The 24979-nt window shown below is 36.0% G+C and overlaps 1 protein-coding gene across 1 annotated transcript in view; it reads right to left on the bottom strand.

Annotated features, from left to right (window-relative positions):
- Nucleotides 1–23579, bottom strand: part of LOC306868104 (synaptic vesicle glycoprotein 2B-like) — a 28999-nt gene extending 5420 nt beyond the window's left edge. Inside the window, exons 1-3 of the mRNA XM_079414127.1 lie at nucleotides 23187–23579; nucleotides 4355–5052; nucleotides 312–492 (exon numbers count right to left, since the gene is read on the bottom strand). Of these exons, the coding sequence (XP_079270253.1) occupies nucleotides 312–492; nucleotides 4355–4865 (692 nt within the window). The 5' untranslated portion in view covers nucleotides 4866–5052; nucleotides 23187–23579. The remainder of the gene's footprint in view (nucleotides 1–311; nucleotides 493–4354; nucleotides 5053–23186) is intronic.
- Nucleotides 23580–24979: the final 1400 nt, after the last annotated feature.

Raw genomic sequence — 24979 nt, 5'->3', positions numbered from 1 at the left:
CGTTAAAGTCATGATGTAGTCTTAAGGGTATACTATAGCTTGAAAATACTACCAGAGGCAGCTAGATTGACAGTTCCCCATGAAACAGTCCTGTAATTACCGCCCAGCATTGCTAGGTTTAAATTAGAAGTTGAACCGAGGGAGAAGGGCTTGAGCCTGGACATGGCTGATTTACAGAAGGGCTCAACCTCTAATGGAAAACAATGACTTATTGTCAAGCAGTTATATGGCTTCCAAGGTGGAGGGCAGACCTTTGTGTTTTTTTCTTAATATACCACTGCTTCTCTTTCTTTTTTTTTTCTCCAGCTTACCCAATTCCAGAGAACAGCCTGAAGAACAGGAAGAAGCCATATCCCTGGGCGAATGAGGAGAAGAAGGCAGAAATGCAGTTCATGGCCAGGACGATAATCAGACATTTCCGTCGGCCCACTTTATCAGCCAGGCCACCCCAAATAAATGCTCCGAACATCATTCCCAGGAATACTATCAAACCTGCAGAAGAAAAGATAAACCATCGATTGACACACAGTATTTATATTTATTTATTATTTAATATTATCTCTCTCTTTCTCTCTATATATATTATAAAACATTACACATTTTACCTCTCTTCTAGTTTACAGTACCCCTAGGGGGTATCCTTTCCCTCCTTTCCTCCTTGTTAGTATGCATTAAGATTCATGTAAGATTCAACCCAAAAACACATTTATTGTGCAGTGTTTACTTTCAATCACTCTTATCTAATGAGATTCAATAGAGTCTGCATGTGTTTTTAAATGACAAAGAAATGCGTAAGATCAGAACTCAAGCAACCGCAATCAATTTAAGATAATGTAGTCTCGGAAATGGAGGGAAAGGAACGTCAAATGAGCAGTCTTGAGGTTAAGTGATTGCAATAGAAGATTTTGTGGTCCTGGTCAATCTTAATGAGTGCGAGTGGGTGTTCAGAAGCTATAGCAGGACTCACAGGTGTGCAATTTAGCTGACGTAACACGTTTAGTGAATGTACCTGTCAGCAGGGTGCTCACTTAATAGAGCAGCGAAAGAGCTGGCATTCAATTTGAACCTTTGTGCAAATGTTGTACAATGACAGTGGAGGCATGTTATTATTATGCCAGTAGATTAACTGTTCTTTGAAGGGCAAGATTATTGCAATTATATTTTAGGAATGCAATAGAAGTTTGAAAGGTTTAATGGTAATAATGATTTAACATTAAAGCTATTTTTTTTAGGGTTCACTTCCTAGGGAGCATATGAACTTGTCACATAAGTTGCTTTGGATAAAAGTGTTCATACATTACGGTTAGACTTCAGACTTTACATCCAGAAATTACATAATGCCTGTCATTGTTAATATCTGCAAGATTTTGAACAAAAACCAGACTTGTATTCACAAACGGCTTTAAAAAATGTATCTTAAGCTTCTAAAGAATTACAATTCTAAAACAATAGGTTTTTATCAAATATTTAATATTGTTAAATATTTAACCATTAAATATTAGGCATAAATATTAAGCATTTTTTGAATTAAATCATTTAATATAAATATTTTATGTAATTCTATTATGCTTTCAGCCAACATTATGAATAATGTAGTACACTCAGCTACTTTTAACTTATTTGATCAAATTCTGCGTCAGACTGAGTCTGCATAATTCTGCAGATATCCCCTTCAAAACTATAGTGTTGCACAGGCATGAAGCACAAGGGCCTGGCGTGGAGTACAGATGGTCATGTGGTGAAGGGAGTTTGGTGTAAGACTAGTGTGATAGTGACAGCACCGTCCTCTATGAGCAGATCAACATATGGAGCTGAGCTGCCATTATCCCCCACCGCTCAGCACGAGGATCCTCCCAGCAGCCCATTGGTCAGCCTTAATCCGTCGAGTCACACAGTCGTGACAATGTTTCAGATCCAAAATGAGTGCAGAAGGCTAAGCCGATGCTGTGATTTTATTATTGTCATACAGATTGACACGACAACTTGAGTTTTAATACAAATTTTACTACTTGATTAGTAAGGTCAGCTAGTCTTGGAAACCTTTTTGAAAATGTCTTCAAATTCGACCCTTGTAAACCGCTTTATTTTATCGAAGCTATGTCAAGATTTGCACAGTGTTTCATTTTTAAGTCGACAAATTATAAATAGTTCAACTATTTTTAAAAATTATATTATTCTAGTTTTAAAAATTATATGTGAATGCCCCTGAAAACATTTCAAAAACATATAGGGATAAAAAAAAAAAAAAAACTGCCAAATTATTCAGGAATAAAGGCCTAATGTCAAATTCCTGATCGCTTGATAGGAATCCTATCAAAATGGCTGGATTTTGCCTCCTAAAATTCGACAAACAATAGTAAATGTGACTTGTGCTTTTAGTTGACTAGCATTACAGCAACCCAACATGAAATCTGGTGCAGTGCTGGGCCAAAAATGAAAACTACTAAGAAAACCTGTAAAAGTGGCAGACCCCTCTGCAAGACATCATGTTCGGTTCTAGACCAGCTAAAATGTCTCTGCAAAGACGGCATATCAGAACCAACCCTGTTAGTGATTCGAAGTATGAAAAAGCAAGTGAACAGCATAACCTGATGACGATTGCAGAGGGAGGTGGACACAGGATTATGTATAAGAGCAAGGTCAGGAGAGAAGCTATCGATCTGTCGGGCTACTGCTGACTCAGTTGTTCTCCACAACGGGTGTGCAGGATGGAAAGTGCTCGCTCATTCTGGCTCCCTGATGCTCACAGACAGTCTTTACTCTCATACACGCTGCTTCTGCACACACATCAACATCACTTATCCAGACGGGGGAAGGTTTTGCACTGTCACCTTTGGTGCCTTGAAAAATTCAATCCGATAGACATATTTTAGATTTGTCTTTATTACTAAAAGGTAAGCTAAAGTCTTTAAATCTGGCTTCCTGTTGTAACTAATAAATTAAGGAACAGATTAATAAAAAAATCTTTGGATTATCAGGCATGTCTTGACTGTTTCTCTGAAGTGAGATCAAACTAGTAATTCCTCGTAATTCAGGTCCTTTATTACTATTACAATACTATTATTATTTAAGTTTAGGACAAATAAAATAAAATAAAATATCCATTTATTCACTAGTACCACAAAGCTTCTGTCTCAACTATAGGGACAATAAATTTGGGGCACATTAAACACAATTACCTCTTTCTCCAATTTATATGCTTGCTTGGTCTTGCTTAATTGTTTCTCTGAGGTTTTAGTCTGTCTGAAAACCAACCCATCTCAGTAGTACCTTCAAAAGTCACGAGTCAGTTCCCCCAACTGCTTTACTGAGCAAGAGTGGATTGATGTAAAACCCAGCTGCATGAATCTCAACCGTCGAGTGCTCCATTAGCTAATTTGTGAAAATTCTTAATTGATGGTCTCCTTAAGTACCAGCTGGCTAAAACTGACTGTATGCCATCATTCAGGTCTGTCTCAAAATCACTAAGATTAATTACACTAACATTTTTCATCAGAATGTGCATATGGAACTGCATCCAGGACTCCATAAGATAAATTTAATTCATGCCGTTTTGCTTGGTTGGATTTTTGTTATAAAAAAAGGATTTTATAAGGACAATATAAACCAAGAAAATCTGCCATATATCCTATCAGATTGTTTATGCTAACTCTGTCTTTATTTTAAACTCAACAATGGATAACAATGGATATGTACATGCTAGCATAATGCTAACTGCATACTGCACAGTGTACATTGTATACAGCCTGCTGCAATTCAAAATAATGTTAAACAGTACACATTATGCTGCACTAAATATTTCAAATAGTAGTAAACTACATTTTTATCCCACAACCTCAAGCAAGTAGGCTATAGTGTCCAGTTAGCATTTCTGCTAAATATGGTAATTTAGCCATTTGTTTATGCCTTCATTTTTGCAGTACGTTCAAATAGTGAGTCAATAAAGACATGTTAGCAACTTGATAGCTCGTTAAAATTAACCACGGTTTTATAGTAGTAAAAGTGTTGTAATGTTTTTTTGTTTTTTTTGGCGTATTGCTTGCCATTTGTATAATCACAGTTTTACAACAAAATACAATGGTTAAACTAGTTAGTGTAGCAAAACCATGGTTAATTTGTGGCTACTATGGTTTAACTACCATGTTTTTTTTTGTTTTTGTTTTATTTGTATTAAAACCATGGATCATTTTCGTAAGGGTTTGCACTGGAAATGTAAGGTTGAGTGCAATGCATCATGGGAAACCAGTACCTGTAGCCTAAGTATACTTCCCATTTTGGCTAATTTAGTGGCTCATTCAGGGGTTTACTGCAGAAATACTTTGGTGCTATTCTCAACACTAAAACGGTGACTTACCCAGCATTCCCTTCTCAGAGTGGGACAAACACATGTCTTTCTCTGCACTGGGTAGCACCAAGGCCACTACAAAGCACTCCACGCTGTCCGCCATTAGTGCCAGACCCAACACCACAAACAGGGTCCACTGGAACCTCCCATGTCCACAGTCCTCCATGATGTCCTCGTATTGTTCAGCAAGCTCTTCTTGATCTGACATGGCATCTGCCACGGACCTTGCTTTCGCTCTCGCCGCCCTCCGGGCAGCCTTGACCTCATCCGGATGGGGGATGCCCTGGTACTCCCCTTCATACATTTGATCCTCTTCATCGTGTCCCTCGGTGACATCGCTGGCGGCGTCTTCCTCCTGGGGAGGGTAGTCAGTCTGATAAGCATAGCCGTCCTGTCCTCCCTGTCCGTACATCCCATAGCTGTCTCCGTCTCCCTGATGGTAAATGTTGTTGTGGTAGGGGTCCGCCATAGTTTCAGAGATGTTCTTACCTACACTGTACGTCGGAGTCTTTATAGGCATAATCAGTAGCTGTGTTGGTTTGTGTTGGTGTTCTTTTGATCTGCTTGAGTGTTTACAGCTAAAGAAATCTTGAGAGATCCTCGAGGCTCCGATCAAATTGGTCCCTTGAGTTTAACTGTTAGGATGGCGGTTGGTCACTTCTAATCACCTTTGATTTTCAGAGCTCTCATTGGGTCACATGCTGAGCCTGCAAATGGAAATCAACACTGAATCAGTTACACGGAACCTTGGATAAATTCTTCAACATCAAGCAGAATACATTTGACTTCTATACCCACTCATGACACTGGTCCAAAAAACAGACTGCTTAATCAGGCTTTATGAAGCCAAGGACATTTGAGATCAGTGATTGAGTTAACATTTTTTAAATATGGGCGGGCACCAAGGAACCACATTGGTATGAAAATATATAATTTGGGGTACTCTAGTGATGGGGAAATTATACTTTGAGAAGCACCCTGGCTTTCTTATCAACCGTTTTGTAAATTGGTTCCTTGTTTAAGATGAATAGCACCTATCAAGCAGCTCTGTCCCATCACAGCCACTAGTTTCACATCTGGTTCTACAGCTGACTCTTTGCCAAGATTTGATTTGATTTTAAAGAAATAAAGAATAAAAATTTGTTAATAATTTAAATCTACAATATTGCTAAAATAAATTCAATAAATTAATTTAGAAAAAAATATCTATTTATTTATGCAGGTATTTATTTATTTACACTGACAAAAAATTCTAAACGCAACACTTTTGTTTTTGCCCCCAATTTTCATGAGCTGAACTCAAAGATCTAAGACTTTTTCTATGTACACAAAAGGCAGATTTCTCTCAAATATTATTCACAAATCTGTCTAAATCTGTGTTAGTGAGCACTTCTGCTTTGCCGAGATAATCCATCCACCTCACAGGTGTGGCATATCAATATGCTGATTAGACAGCATGATTATTGCACAGGTGTGCCCTTAGGCTGGCCACAATAAAAGGCCACTCTAAAATGTGCAGTTTTATCACACAGCACAATGCCACAGATGTTGCAAGTTTTGAGGGAGCGTGCAATTGGCATGCTGACTGCAGGAATGTCCACCAGAGCTGAATTGAATGTTCATTTCTCTACCATAAGCCGTCTCCAAAGGCATTTCAGAGAATTTGGCAGTGCATCCAACCGGCCTCACAACCGCAGACCACGTGTAACCACACCAGCCCAGGACCTCCACATCCAGCGTCTTCACCTCCAAGATCATCTGAGACCAGCCACCCGGACAGCTGCTGCAACAATCGGTTTGCATAACCAAAGAATTTCTGCACAAACTGTCAGAAACCATCTCAGGGAAGCTCATCTGCATGCTCGTCTTCCTCATCGCGGTCTCGACCTGACTAAAGACCTGACTTATAACCTGATAAACTCTATGCGAAGGAGATGTGTTGCACTGCATGAGGCAAATGGTGGTCACACCAGATACTGACTGGTTTTCGGACCCCCATGGACCCCCCAACACAATAAAACTGCACATTTTAGAGTGGCCTTTTATTGTGGCCAGCCTAAGGCACACCTGTGCAATAATCATGCTGTCTAATCAGCATCTTGATATGCCACAACTGTGAGGTGGATGGATTATCTCGGCAAAGGAGAAGTGCTTACTAACACAGATTTAGACAGATTTGTGAACAATATTTGAGAGAAATAGGCCTTTTGTGTACATAGAAAAAGTCTTAGATCTTTGAGTTCAGCTCATGAAAAATGGGGGCAAAAACAATAGTGTTGCGTTTATAATTTTGGTCAGTGTATATTTCATATAAAGGTCTATACTGGCTGCAAAAATACATGACGGAAGGACGGATTAACATTTTTTAAAACTGTCCTGCTTGTAATGTTACTAGGCACTAAATGTCAATATTTCATTGACATTATTATCAAATAAACTGAAAGTTTTATAGTTTTTACTTTAATATTGTAAGATATTTTTTGCATGTTTATTTATTTACTAGCCCTTTTTGAACACCAGCATTAATGTATATATTCATATCAATAAATAAATAAACAAATAAGCATACAATTAAACACTCATTAAAATAAAGAGCCAATTAAAATATGCAGGCAACTGTATCTGTAAGTACAATAAATTAAACATGCATTCCATAAAAAAATCTGCCCTTTTTTCTTGTAAAGCATGTCATGGCATGCCGCATTAACGTTCCTTCCTTTGTTTCACACTTTTTTAAATAGGCTTTGTAAAGCTGTGACCAAATGAGCTCACAAATAAAACCCAGGCCTGTCACAAGACACAAAGATTTCTCATTTCGATGAGATCGGTCTCACTCGACACAATTCTCCCTGTCTTTCTGCCTCAAGCGAGGTTTTACACAAGGTCTTATTCCCACCGGTCCATATATTCACATTGCCAGCAGACAGACACACTGTGAATTATAATGTAGAAGAGTACTCTACTCCCCATACATATATTAATACTGTCCACCTATCAGTTACTACCTATAAGACCTGTGGACTCATTACAGGAAATGGCGCTAGCTGAGACACTCATGAATTAGGTGTGCGGGTTATTAGTTTAGTTAAACAAGAACCCCAATTTAAATTTCTTTGGTTGGAGCGAGAGGGCACAAGTGGGATCATCCTTTGAATTGCTAATTTGAATAATCGTATAATGAATGACGAGGTCATACACATGAGCCTGTCCCACATTAATTAGCACTGATGAAAAAGACATGAAATGATATACGTTTAGTCAGACTCATTCATTTCAGATTTGTCTAAATTAATTATATTTATGGGATTTTATGGATTTAATTAGAAAGAACATCAGAGAGGAGAAAGAGCGCGGGAAAGTCATATGAAACATTGCCAGAAGCATGTGTGCTAATGCTAAGGTGGACTAGAGAGCTGGCCATTAACATTCCCATTTATGAGTCCCAAAACCTTCACCAACTATCCTGAGCTGTGATGCCAAATGTAAAAAGTCCATTTCATGCTTTTAAGTGTGGTCACTAGCAAAAAATCTACTGCAATTTAATGAATTGTAGCCTACTTCCTGATAAGATACAAAAAAAGCTTTGTGTTGTATGTTGTGCTAACTATGTAAACACAAAAATGATATGTCACATATTATTAAAAATAATTTAGAAATGGTTAAATTAAACATTTTTATTCGGTTATCCACTAGCTTTACAAATCACAAGTCAATTAACCTGCAAGGCATATAGCTAATTAGCTGATTAGCAAGACATCTAAGCATGCTGCTAGCCTATTAGGCTGCAAGTTAGCATGTAAAATTAAACATTTTTCATTTGGTTAGCTGTAGCTTTACATTTATTCTTTTAATCTGCAAATCATGAAACTAGCTGATTAGCAAGCATGCAGATATCTTATTAGGCTGTAAGTTAGCATGCTGCTAGCTGATCAGCCTGCTAGATTAGTTATCAGTGCTACAAAAGTATAGCTGGATATACTGTTTTGATGAAGATCATGAAATGTTATGTTTTTGAACAGGCATTACACATGGCTACATCGTTACCTTCTAAGTTTAACTGTGTACAGGAAAGACTATAATGGGAGATACACAACCAAAGGGTTAAAAGGAAAACACGTTCAGTCTATACTCTTCAGGGTCATCAGCAATACAGAGAATATGATTTCCCTCAGGAACTGTTCCAAACAAGGCCTATTAGAAAACTGTTGTTGGGGCAAAATTAATTTGCAATCATTCGAGGTGGCGCACTCCCCTCCAAATTCCCATGTCTTGTTAAACATTACTTCCCATCTGTGCATTATATTAGAGGGGTGATTCTGGCACAGCGCTGTGCAAAACTGCTAGAGCTCATTAAATGGCTTTTTATTCAAGATTGATTCACTTCAGTTTTTTGTGTCCTGTGTGGATAACAATGCATTTGTTTATTGTCCAGAAGAGGACTGCACTGAGGTAAATGTGCAATTTGGCATTTTCTCAGCCCGCCGGCATCTGCGACAAAGTGGCTCATTCCCTGTTGACAAAGACAAGTGAAGGTCAGAGTTTCCAGATGGGCTTTTCTCAAAAAGATTCAGTTGCAGGTTCATCTGATACCTTTTCCATCGAGCCTGCAGGAGACATTTGGCTCTTTGCAAACTGATACAAGAGAACATTTCTAGCTGTACTTTCTGAGCAATAGTTACTATGACAATGCCAATGGTTTCTATGACAATCAGGCGGACTTGAGAGTTAAGGAAATGACTGTTTTGTTATTCAGGCTAAATATAAATGCTAAAAAAGCATACTTAAAGAAACGTATAATAATTCTTGTATGCATCGCATGAACCCATTACTACGTAGAGATCGCTGACGTCCATAATGTTGCAATAATTTGTAAGAGCACATATGTCCCCCGGTCAGCAAGTTCTTACACTGAATTTACATAAGAAAAAAAATGTCTAATTTTCACAAATACAGTAAAACATCTACCAGGTATAAATGAATGAATGAATAAATAAATAGTATTTAATTTAATAAAATATAAATAAAAAGTATTTAATTTAATAAAACATAAATAAAATAAAATAAATTGTACTTAATTTAATAAAATAATAAAATACATAATAAAATAAAAGCTTAAATTTATAGTTTGTCACATTTTAAAATGTGTGAACTATTCCTTTGTGTGTCTGCACTCATATATATATATATATATATATATATATATATATATAAGTAAATTATTTAAATAAAATAAAATAAAACATTTTACAAGACAATGTTATTTCAGTTATTCTGCTTAAATGTTCAAGAGTAGATTCATGTGATCATTGTGTTACTTGCTCTTTCTTTTTATTAAATGTGAAATTAGTTTCTATGTTTTCTTCAGTGTTTGCTACAAGTGTCCCAAAAATACCAATACTGACTATAGAAAGATTGCCGCTATTAATTCAAAAATAGCACTGCAACTCGTGCCATCTCAGGTGAATGATGTGTGTATAGTAAAATAACTGATTTGTGCATGGCAGGGCCTTGAGTACCTTCCCTGAGAGAGAACACACTGCAGCAAGAATACAGCCATAGTAAAAGACACTTCCAGTGCACTGCACCGCACCTACGTCGAGCCAAATATACAACGCATACATCAAACCATAGAAGCCTGGCCATGAAAGATTCAGCAGGATAACATTCTGTCACGTGGACCCCGTCATTCATTATCCATGGGGTTAACAAGATTCTAGTTAGTTTGTGGATTCAGCTGGTGATATTCACAGCTTGAGCACGGAGATGGCAAACTGTCCATTGGGGAAGCGTTGGAACTGTAATGAGGTCTATGTTCAAATATTTGGAGGATGACGGATTAACTGTTAGTGAGGGGTAGGATGAAGGTCTCACGACAGGAAAAGCATCAGAGAGGTTTGTGGTTTGGGATTATGATGCATTGTGGGTAATAATGTGGATGACAATGGTAATTTTTTAAATTTTAGGTTCAATCCATGTGGATTTGACAATGCAGCAAACCTGCAGTACATTAAAAACAAGTGTAAAAAGTAAAGGTGTTCAACACTATATTCAACAATGGGTAGTTCACATGTGATGAAATGTGACATGCTATGCTTCATCTAAAACCTTTTGCTTTTATAATTATGCATGCTGTTTTTATGACTTCATATTAATGGAGGTCATACATTATATCATACATATAAATATGTATATATATTGACAATAAGTTGAATATCAAATGAATATAAAAATGTATATAAATAAAATATTAAAATATATCTGAACCTAAAATTTTACACATCAACTACCCATATATTAAAAAATCCCATGCAAAACCAGTTACATTTATTTAAATTACCCCTGGATTTCTCTTACAGAGAAAAGTTGACCCTGTCTTCCTCTTCTTTGTCCATGAACAGCATATTCTTGACATTATTCATAAAATTCCCTTTACATAACATTCCAAGATGGCAGGATAAAAAGCAAAAGGTGCCGAAAAAAAAGTCTGAAAGGAAGATCAGAACAAATAAACAAAATAATAGGAAGGCTGCTGTGAAGGAGCTGATGTGATATCTCTCCCTCTCATCATATTTTATAGCTCATTATCGCAGACGTGGCACAGCATGAGAAATGACAGGCTCTTCAAACGGCCCTCGTATCACACTCTTCCTCAAAATGGAAGAAAATGTCACCAAAAACTGCAAGATTGTGGAAGGTTAGGTGTGTGTGTGCAGCTATCAGGGACAGGAGCTATAACTAAAGCCTAGTACATCTCAGTATTCATCATACATCTGATCATTAAGGCCCTGACTTATTATCCTACCCATCCAAAATAATAAGACTGTTCACAAGTCTTTTTGAACAAGCTGAATAAATGATTTAATGATTCATCTGTGAACAAATCAGCATTTTTGAATGAATCATTTGAATGAATCAATGAATCACTCAATAAAACAGTCACTTGTTACCACCTTTTAGACAATTTAGCAATTCAGCAACAATTAAACTGCTTATAATCAAATATACAGATTGGTCTTCCTGAGTCTAAATGAGGTTAATCATATTTGCTGATCATTTGAAATCTGTCCTGATAATATTCACGCTTGTTACTCATTCAGATCAATTATTAAGTGTCTTGTTCTCATGGAATCTCTGAAACGTACCGGCACTGACTGGGATATCTTTATCTTGCGTTACATTGTTTCTTTTGAATCACAGAGCTGCATGGCTTCCCTAAATATTATATATGTATCTAGGCTATGAGCAGTCGATTCCTTTGGTATTGGATCTTTTCTAACACTGCAGGTTTAGACTTGAATCTGGGGCATGAAGTACTCGGGGTTCATTTTTCTCAAAGCACACCCTAAAATAAGCGCTGAGGGGTAATATTTTGAAACAGAGAAGTTGCTGTAGTCTGTAGTTTGTTTCAACAGGTCAAACCATCTTAACAGTCATCTTCTGTTGAGATTTATTATGGCTCGAGCACCGATGGCGCGAGGACCCTATTGGAATTGCTGTTTCTTCTTCTTCTTCAAAATGAATCAATTTAATGGAACTTTGAACTAGTCCCAGAAGTGGAGAAAATGTACATCTGATATGGGTTTCAGAAGTGAGTGTGGCAAAATTGCTCAATAGCGCCGCCTATAAAATTTCAACAAAGTACCCCTTGAGCTATGTTTCACATACATGTACAAAATATGGTAGACACATGTAACACACCAATACCTAAAAAAAAAAAAAGTCTTGTGGTACGAAGTCTGAAACTCAACAGGAAATCTGTTATTTTGAATTTTCTCTGCAAGTTTTGTGCCGTTTTTGCCATTTTCAGGCATTGTATTAAACAAACTCCCCCTAGAGATTTAAATAGATCAACACCAAATTTGGTCAGTGTAATCTGAATTATAAACTCAACCCTTTGTGATGTTAAATTGCGAAGACCCCGAGTTTTCGTTAAAGGGCGTGTCCGTGGCGGCCTGACAAAGTTTGATGTTTCAAAATGGAAAAGGAAGTTGTTGTAACTCAGCCATACAATGTCCGATCTGCCTCAAACGTCACACGTTCAATAAGAGTCCTGGCCTGAACACATCTACAGGCCAATATTCTGATATAATCATAGCGCTACCTGCTGGCAACAGGAAATGACTTGTTTTACACTAACTTAAACATGCAGTGTCCAATCTGCACTAGACTTGACATGTTTGGTTAAAGTCCAGGCCTGAAGGCATCTAAAGGCCAAAATACAGTTATAATCATAGCGCCACAGGTTGGCAACAGAATATGTCATGTTTTATACTAACTCAAACATACCATGTTCAATCTGCATCAAACTTCATATGTTTGATCAAAGTCCTGGCTTGAAGACATCTACATGCCAGTATCCAGTTATAGTCATAGCGCCACCAGCTGGCAGCAGGAACTTTGGCACATATAAATGACTTTGACATATTCCTCACCACTTTAAAAACAAATTGCCCACAATTCACTGTTTCCCTAAAGCCACCGGATGGCGGTGTGCCCGAGTTTGAGGGTCCTTTCAACGCAGCTTTAATTTTGAAATGTTATGTTTGGGGGTCCAGGGCCCCAAAGATTTATATGCAAAAATAAAAAGTCTTGATAAATACAAATATAAAAATAAATAAAACTACTCAAGTAGTTTAGTTAATCAGCCAACTAAACCAGATTGGACCAGCTAACGGCCAGTCAGAATCTAGTTTTACCTGGATAATTTCCTCAGGGATTTAGCACCATGCTGTATGTTGTGACAGTGATTTGATGTGGAATAATAATAATGTTGTATTTTCATAGATAAGTATAAAAACTTGACAAACACCCACTGACAACAAAACCGCAGTCAAAATCCCATGTGGTTACCACAAATATCACATCTTTCAAAGCCACCGTGACCACAGCTCTCATGACAGTGACATCTTCATTATCAGAGATGCTATTTATAACCCAGCTAAATATTATCTAATTTAGCTCTCTCTGAAAGCGCTGATAGACTCAAACTTGTGAATTAAGCTGAGAGAGGTACAGTATGGCCACTCCAAACACCAGCAGCCTGCTGTTAACTCATCATGATCTGACCATGAGGCTCCCATGTTGCCCCAGGCATCTGCCTTAAAAGCTTAATATAAAATATGAATCACAGCTCCAGGAAGACAGATTCAAACATCATTTTCATTCATTTTCATGGCTCCTAAAACCTGCTAGTCTCCAACCAGGAACTGTTTACGTCAGAGGCCTGTCTGCACCAAATGAAGTTTACAGAACAACAACATCTCTGGCAGGACTAATGCAAATCATGCTACAGTCAGTTTCTGTCAGCTGTCTGTTCAAAATAAAACACATATATTTAAATAATATAGAATGTAATTATTTAAATGACCTCAATACAATTTTTTAAATTATATGAAATACAAATATTTAAATTTTTGTAAAATTTCCGATATTTGAATGATTTAAATTCAAATACTTATGTTACATAAAATTAAAATGATTAAAATTATATAAATATTTAAATGAAATACAATTATTTAAATTATCTATAAATATATTTTTTTAATAATATGGAATGCAATTACTTAAATGCAAATATACAAAAATACAAATATTTAAATGATTTAACATTCAGATATTTGAATGGTTTAAAATGCACACTTAAGCTGTATAACATTTAAATGATTTAAATTGTGTAATATTTAAATTAAATTAAATACAATTATTCAAATGATCTATACACATTATATGTAATATAATTATTTAAATGACCAAAATACAAAAACACAATTACGTAAATGACCAAAAATTCACACATTTAAATGATCTAGAATGCAAATATTTAAGTTATATAAAATAAAATAATTTAAATGATCTAAATAATCTATTTAAACTGATTCACAAATGCACATTTAAATGATAAAATACAAATATTTAAGTTAAAAATTAATTAAATTAAATTATTGAATTATTTAAATGAAATAGAATTGTTTCATTGATTTAAAATACACCTATACATTATATAAAAGAAAACTATTTACAACTATATGTGTGAATTAAAATGTTGCTTTAATTTTTTTTTATTATATACATTACAACAGGTCTTGATGGCATAAAGATGCTGAATTAATTTACTTTGGTAAGAGAAAAAGATTTGTGAAGGAATCATTCTGGTTTTGTGAACCACATCAACTGATTCGTTGAAAAGAGCTGACTCAACAGAACAATTTGTTCTTGAATTAAACTATATATCTAAAGCGTGAAGGAGATTTAAGGTGGATGTGTAGATTTTTAGTAACTATAACTTAAATTTACTGAAGAAATATGAATCTTATGAACTGCTTTTATGGTATTTATCTTTTTGACTCCCTAGTCACTGCAAGGAAAAAAGATCAATACAGAAAAAAGACAAATAGTTTTGGAAAGACGTGAAGTTGATTAAATGATGATGGTATTTTCATTTTGGTAGAAATTTGGTAGAACTTTAAAAGATGAAGAATCTGTCAATGTCTATAGTGGTTAAGACCCTCGAAACAAGACCTGAATGACTACAAATCAGTAGATGATCTTCATTATCACTGCCCTTTATCTCTGTTATTTTCCCCTCACACATAAAATCTGAGAGAGAATCAGTTTGTGAGATCAGTAGTCGTCATGACAGATGAGAGCTGCAATTTAATCCTGCTTAATACTGCAGAAATTGTATTCTGTCCACTGGCCACGGATGGCTTTAGATTACTCTCTTTCTCTCTCTGAGCGGGAGTGCATAGATGACATGAGAGAAGGATTTATCTGTTCCGTGTCTCTCCGTTGTCTCATTGCATTTTGTTATTGTCGTAGACAGCTGATAGCAGCTAGCATCTCTCACCAGTGATAAAATCTGGCATGGAGACTTTCTTTGCTCACTTGGAGGAGGAAATGACAGTCTGCCTCTACGAAACAAAGCCAGTCCTGTTTGCTTTGTTTAACAGACTGCTTTTATGAGCCACTCACATAGACAATGAGATCAATAGAAATCTAAATGGAACCTATTTGCTCTCTTAATGCACGCTCCTGATCTTATGGTAAACTATTCATTGGTAATTATTGCAGAAAAGTTATAGTTTAGCTTTGTAATTTTTCAAAATATAATAACTTATTTAGCTGAAAAAAGCCTTTTACTTTACTGAATATAATAACCCCCAATCCATTTAAAAAATAATATAATGAAAAATAATAAATATAATATAGTATAATATAAATCTGCTATTAAAGTATATATTTTTTTCTTTTTAATTGTATTATTTTTATATTACAAAAATATGTATTTATTTATTAAACCGTTGTCTAAAATGTAAACATAAAAATAACTAAAGATAAATAATAATAATAAAAAAATAATTACCTTATGAGAAAAACAATATTTACTCAAAATAACAGAATTTAACCCCTCCCCAATTACAAATAATATTAGGCATAATAAAAATAATACATTAATAAAATAAATTAAACTGATATATAATATAATATAATAATCAGTTGTTTAATGTATCTGTTTTCTTTTTATTTAATGAATTTAAATAGTTAATTAATTTAATGCTTTAATTAAATAATATTAATTAAACATTAATAAAAAAATATTTTATATTACATATTAATATTTTTGTATTTATTTTTAAAACCTTTGTCTAAAATTTAAATGTTAAAATGAAGGGAAAAATGTAATGATTTATTATGGGAATAATGTCTCATTTGTCATATACATCCATAACTTTGGGGAAAAGCTTTCATCCTGGATAACAGCAGCTGCATACACAGCACAGTGCATGTTGATGTATGTTTCTACACATGTGTTACATAACCGCTGCTTTCTGAGTTCACGTATATGCACCTATTTTCCTGCTCCCGTGTGCATTTTCTCTCCCTTTAATCATGTGCTGTAATGAACATTAATGCACGTAAAACAATGAGCTTCATGAAGAAAGATATTCACATAATTCAAAAATATTATACGGTGTCTATGTAATATGCATAAAACAGTCAATCTGACATTTTAATTGCAGGTGTGAGGGTTCATTTTTAAATTCAGTAATTAATTTCAGACACCTGCTGGAGAACCAAATGAAGATGCTTGACTGGGATTTGCTTCTCAGGTGCGCCATGGTCTGTTAACCCGCACCAGGATGCCAGCGCTCTGAACGCTCTTTGTTTGCACGTGTTTGCACGTGTTTACGAATAGATTAAATGAAACGGGACAAAGTTAATCTTGACAAACTATATATCATTCTGAAGGTCTACGCCTCAAGCATCGATGACTGTCGCTGTATTTGTATGATTATCATCTGTATGGACGCACATCAGCATGTGATTACTGACTGTATGACCATGTTTGCCAATATCAGTTTATGTCTGGCAATCATAGTATGTACTTGAATATGTGAGAAGAATCTCGCTGCAGCCTACAAGATCCAGGGGGCGTGGTTAGATCCAGATCCAACTCCTCCCACCTGCCTATCCCTAAACCTACCCATCTCCACCCCCTAGATGTGGATCCAACCACGCCCCCTGGATGTTGTGGACTGCAGTGAGCCCTATTTGGAATATGTACTACATACAAAGCTATTTTTTTTATTATTATTACTCAAATTATTCTTATTGTATTTTTTAGTGCTCAAATAAATCACTTATATGATGTCTAAAATTCTGTCTATTATTTTATAATTGAAAAATGACTATAATGTATAATGACTAAAATAGTTTGTATAATTCTGTAATACATTTGGTGGTTATTTTTTCTCAAACGGGGGGGGGGGGGGGGGGGGGGGGGGACTAGAAATATTCTCAGAAAAATGATTGCAGGAATCTCATTTTTCATGGTATCTTCTTCAAATTTGAAATAAACTCATGAGACATATGACTTTCAACCCATTACTTTTTCCAATGATACCTAAATTGTGTCACATTATTGTCAGGAACTGTTACTTTTTTAATTTAGGTAGGTCATTTTCAGCTGTGAGGCCCAAAATCAATATACTGTAGTCACTTCAGATAAGTCCCAATTTTATATATGTACGGGGTCAAAGACCATCACCCATGGTGGTATGGATGTAAGAGCACATAGTAAATGGTTCAAAATAGCTTTGAAACTTTGAAAGATCTATATTGGCATCATGCAACAAAGGGTTAAATCTAATATTTACAATGAAAGTAATTAAATGAACTACATGATCGTGCATTTTCAAATCTACAGTATCTTCCATTTTTAATCTTGCGATAGCCACACATTCGATAACACCCTTTTAATACTATCACGCACACACACAGACAGATCGGGAGGGATAAATACAATCTGAGAGGTCCATTAAGCTGAAGAGGTGACGTGCGTCTCACCCACGTCTATTTCTGAGCTCGGAGGTGCATGTATTACTATTACAAATTCCAGGTTATTGATTGATTCCCGTGCTTTGCAATTCAGCAGCGCACACATAAAACATGCTGGGTGAAGAGTTATCAAGATCTCCAATAGCTGACAAGACTCCATTTGTAGCATAGCGCGTGTTAACTGAAACGACTTGTGTTTATGCACTTTCAGCACTGCAGTGTTAACTCTAGATTAATTTTCAAAGTGTAGATGATGAGATTTAGTGCAGATAAGCAGGTGTGAATCGCCCATTGTATTGTGGATAGCATCATATCGCTAATGGCAACCAGAGGTCTGTATCAGTGGGACCCATTAGGAACACGCTCAGTCTTATTGATTTCCTTGACATGATCGGGGTCACAAATTGTCCTCATATCCATTAACCAAATGATACCCTTTGCAAGGCCTAAATTATCTTTAAATGATAGGTGAATGAGGGTGAGTCTATAGATAATATAAGGTATTTTATCATCTCTGATTACAGCTGTATACTTTTATTTAAGGTGCGCTTGGACCCCAAAACTAGCATTGTGTTTAAAAATACATTAAGAAATAAGTGAACGAGTGGCCAGAAAAGCTTTAATGAAATATAATTTCATGGCAACTGGCAATAAACACAAGATTAAGCAAGTTCTTTCTGTCAGACCAGAAATCTAAATACTCCGCCCTCTTCATCTCTCACTGGCCAAACAAACAGCTGACCCCGCCCCACATTCCTGTTATTGGTTGACCCTGTTGCTATAAATCCTGCTGCTCAAACAAATAAAGCAATGTTTTGAAAATGCCAGTTTTTGAAGACATCAAACTACGAACTGCTTGTAGCCCAACTCGATTTAATGAGAAAATGTGAACGTTTTACGTTTTGTCAAACTGGTGTCAAATTTGTTTGAATTTGTAGAAGTCGTACAGAAAGAGAGCTTTTTTTTTAGCATGAAAGTTTATCACTAAACCTAATCCTTAGTGGAGGGCAAGAAGATCATACAAAAACACAAACAAAATTGTACGAATTCTTACAAATTCATCAAAACATAAAATAGCTATGAATTACCATGAGAGTGTGATGTATAGTCATAGATATTAAACTAGGATACAAGAACTTTTATAATGCTTCCTGTTTCTGAATTACACATGATTTAATAGAAAGTATTATCATAATATAATCAGAAATTGATCGGATGTTAAAAAGTGGGCAAAATGGAGTCAGACTGACTGTAGGTTTGCTAAAAATGGCTCTATGCAGCTGCTCTATGCAGCTCAAAACAACTCTATGCAGTTGTAATGATTAATAAATTATTAAGACAAGTCGCAATATGTCACAATAAGACCAGGAATGCACATTAAGAAAGCCAAATTTGATTTCATATTGACTTAAACATCTAAAAAAGGAAACACATCACCTTTAAAGTGACACACTACCCAATCACCCCAACCCTCTTTTGCCATTAAACAACTACTGTCAGGATTTACTAAAGACACACAGTGAAAAATTAGCGACGAAAAGGCATGGACACAATCATTTTTTTGCAGCTGACCTTATTGCATATGTATAGGAGTTTCCCTCTCAGACGCAAAATTTATGGGAGGAGAGTACTGTTTGCTTGTTTGCGAACTTATGCTAATTTGTGCAGCTCTTGTTGGTCATTATGGAAATGAGATGTTGCATCTTCTTGCACATAGTCAGTAGAAGTTTTCACTCCCATCTGCGCTTTGTTGAAATTGTGCTCCAATGTGCACCATAACACATGCCTAAGATAAAACATGATGGCTCAACCACTTCAAATTAATTTTAAAACCATCAATGTCCATAAAATATTTGTGTCCGAATGTATAATTATTCAATTAAAAAGCAGCACAAAGGGAGTAAGTCACAGAGGCTCAGGTTGAAAATCTGCCATGTTGATCTATTAGGGAGAACCCTGCCGCAAGCGGAGCTCTAGTGAAATATTAAAGAGTCTGCAGACATTCATGCACTTGCTAAATTCAGCAACATTTCCTTTTATGGCTGACTATTAATACACACACACACACACACACATATATATATATATATATATATATATATATATATATATATATATATATATATATATATATATATATATATATATATAATTTTTTTTTTTTTACTAATTCTGCTTGTTATTCAAAGAAAGCTCCTTACTGACAAGGAAAGTGAGTATTTGTGATGCTTAGCAAGATGTATTAGCGCTTCATTGTGGTGATGTTGACTGTAACACCTGTCATGCCCTTGACCGATAAACAGATAAAAAAATTTTAATCCTCATGGTTTCAGGAAGCTGGTTCAAACAAAAGAGAGGAAGAGTGAGAGAAAAACAGAGCTCTTTTTGCAATACATTAAAGTGTGAGTTTCAGGGACGTTCTGCTCCAGCATTTTTTTCTGCTCCCTCTTGAGATTCACTGTCCAGAAAAAAGCTTCTCTCGCAAACATAAAACACAAGCCAACTGTAGGACTGCAAAATTGGCATTACATTAACTGCCAATGCTAGGTTGAAAAAAGAGCTCTTTTGCACAAGCTAACATTTAATTTGTCCATGTAGCTTAGTTACAGATGACTAAAACATGAGCAGTAGATAAAGACAGATGAAACGTTAGTTGTGAAATTGAATATGAAGTCCCAGTTTAGACAGACAGTACAAACTGGAACAAACTGTACGTATAGTTTCTTTTTAACCTAATTCTTTGTATAACAAGATCTCAGTGCTAAATGCTATTAGATTTCACATCTTTGCTTTATATTTGGATCATTGTAGAAAAAGAAGGTGGATTTAAATATATTATACTCAGAAATTGCTAGTAAATTTCACAATTAATTACAAAGAAATGGCAGGTAAAACTTGTACTAAATGTGAAATTTTGAAGTGTGTGTACATGTATATATTTCTGTTATGACAATTTTTGGAGGGATTGGCATGGTAATGTACATGACAATGTTAATGTATTTGGTCCTGGCGGAATAGATCTGCTATGCTGCTGCTGCTGCGGCTGCTGCGGCAGAGCAAGTACCAAGACTTGCTACTGCCGATGCATCCACAACATGCTGCTGTGAGCATGTAGGAAATACTGCTGCTGTACATATAACACATATGAATAACCCCCATATAGCATACATGAATCACCTCGTAGCAGATCTATACAGGTGGAGCTAGGGAAGGTGGAGGTGGTTTCTGAAGTGTGCTGTGAACTGCCACAGCAAACAAAAGCCAGGTATTTGAATATTGAACAGTGAGCTCATTGGCTACTGATACAGGAGAAAACCAATTAGCTGTGCCATGTGATAATGATGTTGTTAGGTCAAACTGAGTTGGACCTATCGGACTGCGCCATCTAGAATTTCATGTCAGAACTCTGTATATATATATATATATATATATATATATATATATATATATATATATATATATATATATATATATATATGAAGAGTTAATTTGCAAAAAAAGATAACTCCGTTTTTAACAATTCTCAGAAATCATGTTTTTTCGTTGTGCATTCCAATTAATCTCAATCAATCTGCAGTTGGGCTATTTTGACTAGGTTAAAAAATAACTAAAAAAAAACAGCTAACTAACACAATAAAACATAAAGAGTTATCTGTTTTTGCAAATAAACTCTTCATATATATATATATATATATATATATATATATATATATATATTCACCTATCTGTAATAACTTTTCTAGTGTACATCTATGGACGGAATCTAATTTTGTGAATTTGGATAAGTATGAATGCATTTTTTCATCGAAATTATTCAAAATATAGCAAAATGTTGCTTTTTACTTGTAATAGTGACACAAGGTAAAGTTTTATTGACCTACTGACCCGTTGGACATAAGCTCCATCTTTTCTAACTTATGTTTGTAGAGGAAATCATTTTTTTTTTTCTTGAAAATGATTTAGAATGCAGAAAATGTTGTTGCTTTTTGCTTATAATAGTGATATAAGGTAAAGTAAGCAACAGGAACCCAACAGGGTCGGAGCTTAGCTGAGATTAAATTCCATGGAGTGGATTCAAACATAGTCGAGAATGAGTTCAGACTCCTCATATTTTTAAACACAGACAAAATATTCATTAAAAGCAATGTTTTTTTTTTAGTCATTCCAAATGAGCAGATTCCATGTGGGCCTGGATATATCCATTTATCCGTTTGGGAATTGTGTGCTATTTTGAAAAATCTTAGCATTTGCCAACCCTTCTTTGGAGATTTAGACTTGTATCTGACTGTGGAAAATTTAACACTATACAGCAAAAATTGGTCCGAATTTGATGCAGTTTTTGAGTTTCGTTTCTGCTAACTCAAAGCAGTCTTCAAGATTTGTTTGTTCCCTGCATTCCCTTGCCGTGAGGCGCCTCTAATAAGTCATATTTTTATAACACGTTTTCTGCCTTTGATCACCAGGAATACACACAGGAACAGTGTGAAAGCCACAGAAGACAGCTAATGATCTAACGATATCTGGGAGAGTGAGTTGGAAACGTTTTTTTTCCTAGGTTTGCTTTACAGGTTAAGTTACTATAATAGGTTCACCTGCAGTTGCATACAGTAGAGTAGCATTTACTACACAAATAGCTTCATCATGAGCGATTAATGAACAGTTTTTGTATCTGAAAAAGACTATAATTTCTGGTTCTTCTGGTGCCCACGAGACATTTAGAAAATATAAATAATGCATATGTTTTTATCCATTGCAAGGAGATCCCCCACCCTTGGGTACACAACTAGCATGCACACAATTTATAAATACACAACTTGCATTCGCCCACACATTTCTGAACACATGCTGGAGTGCACTGAAAGTGATAAACATCAATTTTATAGTTTAATCAGTTCACACTCTTGCATCATTGCACATTCTCATTTTCATAAACTTAATGATGCTTTTCATGTCAAAAAGAGAAGGCCAACAGATTTCTCCTCTATTCTGTGAGTCTGAACCTAAATACTCAAAAAAACGAAATTAGCAAAAGCAAGTTTCGTAATTCTTCCAGCAAAACTTCTCTTTGCAATTGATGAATGTTCTACTTTTCGAATGTGGCGACGATCGTGCACTTTATCATATTAGATTACTGTATCACTTAGTCGCTGCGGGAGAAATATTTTCACTGTGTATTGATTATGTAACTGCTTCCAAAATCTACTCAGCAGATGCTCATTGATTCATTCTATAAACAGAGGCATCATCTAAACGCCTCAATGTCTTCGGTTACAGTTTATTTTTAAAGAAAAACTCCCTTTAGCTGAGTTTTCTGTGCACTGAAATCTTCAAACATGGTTCTTCCCTTTAATATTTCATAAAGTTTTACTCTGCAGAGAGCCTTAATGTTCACTGCAACCTCTAGTATGGACTTTCAAGACAAAAAAGCAGAAGAAACCATTTTATTCACTATATCTCTATATCTAGCACACAAAACACATAAACAAACAATCAACTTTCTTACCGTCAAATTATGCTGACTTTGCACCAAAATAGTCCCTCTATTTTTAAAAATGTAAAAATTTACAATCCCCCAAAAAGCTGAGTATCCGGTAATAACGGCCTGCGTTCAAACATGAGAGAGAGGGATCATCCAGACAGCCAGCAGAGATGCTGAACAGGAAGATTAGGATTCAAGCGCTCCTACTTGCACTCTCCCTCCCTTCTCCCCATCCGTTCAATTTAGGAGGAGCACCCTGAACACGCCCAAGCAACTCACAATGGTAGCGTCCATCCCTACCTCTGCTCCTCGCTCACTCCCACATGTGCCAAAGCTGGCGGGAGGGAGCAGCTACTGTTTCTGATAGAAAGAGAGAGAGAGAGATGAAGGGTGAGATACTGTAGAGAAAACAAGAATGCACATCAGGGAGGAGGAATTGGGCTTGGCAGATGGATAGCTACTGATGGGAGGGGGAGGGTGTCTGCTTTATAAATGACGGATGTATTTGGTTAAGTGGACTGGGATGAATATGCAAAACACATTACAATAGCTAACCTGAGCACTTCACTATCTATCTATCTATCTATCTATCTATCTATCTATCTATCTATCTATCTATCTATCTATCTATCTATCTATCTATCTATCTATCTATCTATCTATCTATCTATCTATCTATCTATCTATCTATCATCTGTCTGCATGTCCGTCCGTCTGTCCATCCATCCATCCATCCGTCCGTCCGTCCGTCCGTCCGTCTACCTACCTACCTACCTACCTACCTACCTACCTACCTACCTACCCATCTATCTATCTATCTATCTATCTATCTATCTATCTATCTATCTATCTATCTATCTATCTATCTATCTATCTATCTATCTATCTATCTATCTATCTATCAGTATCTGTCTATTTGTCTGTCTATCTATCATCTGTTGTCCAGTCTGTCTGTCTATCTATTTATCTATCGTACATTCAGCTCATAAAAGAAAAAAGAAAACATCTCTATTTTTACCGACTGCAGTGCTTTCACCTGGCAAGGTGTGTGTGTCTGCCAAAGTGCTTCAGGGTTTGCCATATGGAAGTGCTGCATAGTCTGTACTTAAGAACAATTAATTGCCTAGAGTCTGATGCAAAAACCTCCAACAACTCAGATGTGAATAAAGTAGACGCCATAAACACTGTTGTTGTTTCACCTACCCGACTTGCACTGGTTGTGTTTAGTAAAGCATTTAAACAGTTTGAGTCATTAGTGTTGACAGGCATATGTGACTTTTTGTTCTGAATCATGCTCATATGGATAATCAACCATGTTCTTGCTGTATTTCTGCACCAACCTACTGCATAATATATTTGGAACCTGCTATGATGAATACAGTCATGCAGCATTTATATGGTACAGAGGGAGAGACTTTCTGCCTGATCAAATATAGAGCTCCAGCAATTGCAGTGTGATTCGAATGCTTCTTCCATGTGTTCCTACCCCTGCACTGCCCTCTGGTCCAGCCCCTGTCATCAGGCCTGGTTGGTTTGACCTGCTGCTGGGGCGTCATTATAAAAAGTGGATGTCCCGCACAGGAAAGAGAAAAGCTCACTAATCCCACACCACATAATTCTGCTAGCAAGAGGATTAGGGTCAGACATTGGGCACAGCCCATGACCAGATTTAAATCATTCACCCTTGCCCACCCCTCATCTGCCATCATCATCATCTTCATCATCACCATCATCATCATCATAATCACTGCCCTGTACTATGGAATTAACCAAAACAAGGGACTTTCAGAGGTTGGGAACACACACTATATATTGGT

The sequence above is a fragment of the Barbus barbus genome, assembly GCF_936440315.1.
Source record: "Barbus barbus genome assembly, chromosome: 50".
Taxonomy (NCBI): domain Eukaryota; kingdom Metazoa; phylum Chordata; class Actinopteri; order Cypriniformes; family Cyprinidae; genus Barbus; species Barbus barbus.
This window is presented reverse-complemented; position numbering and strand designations above follow the sequence as displayed.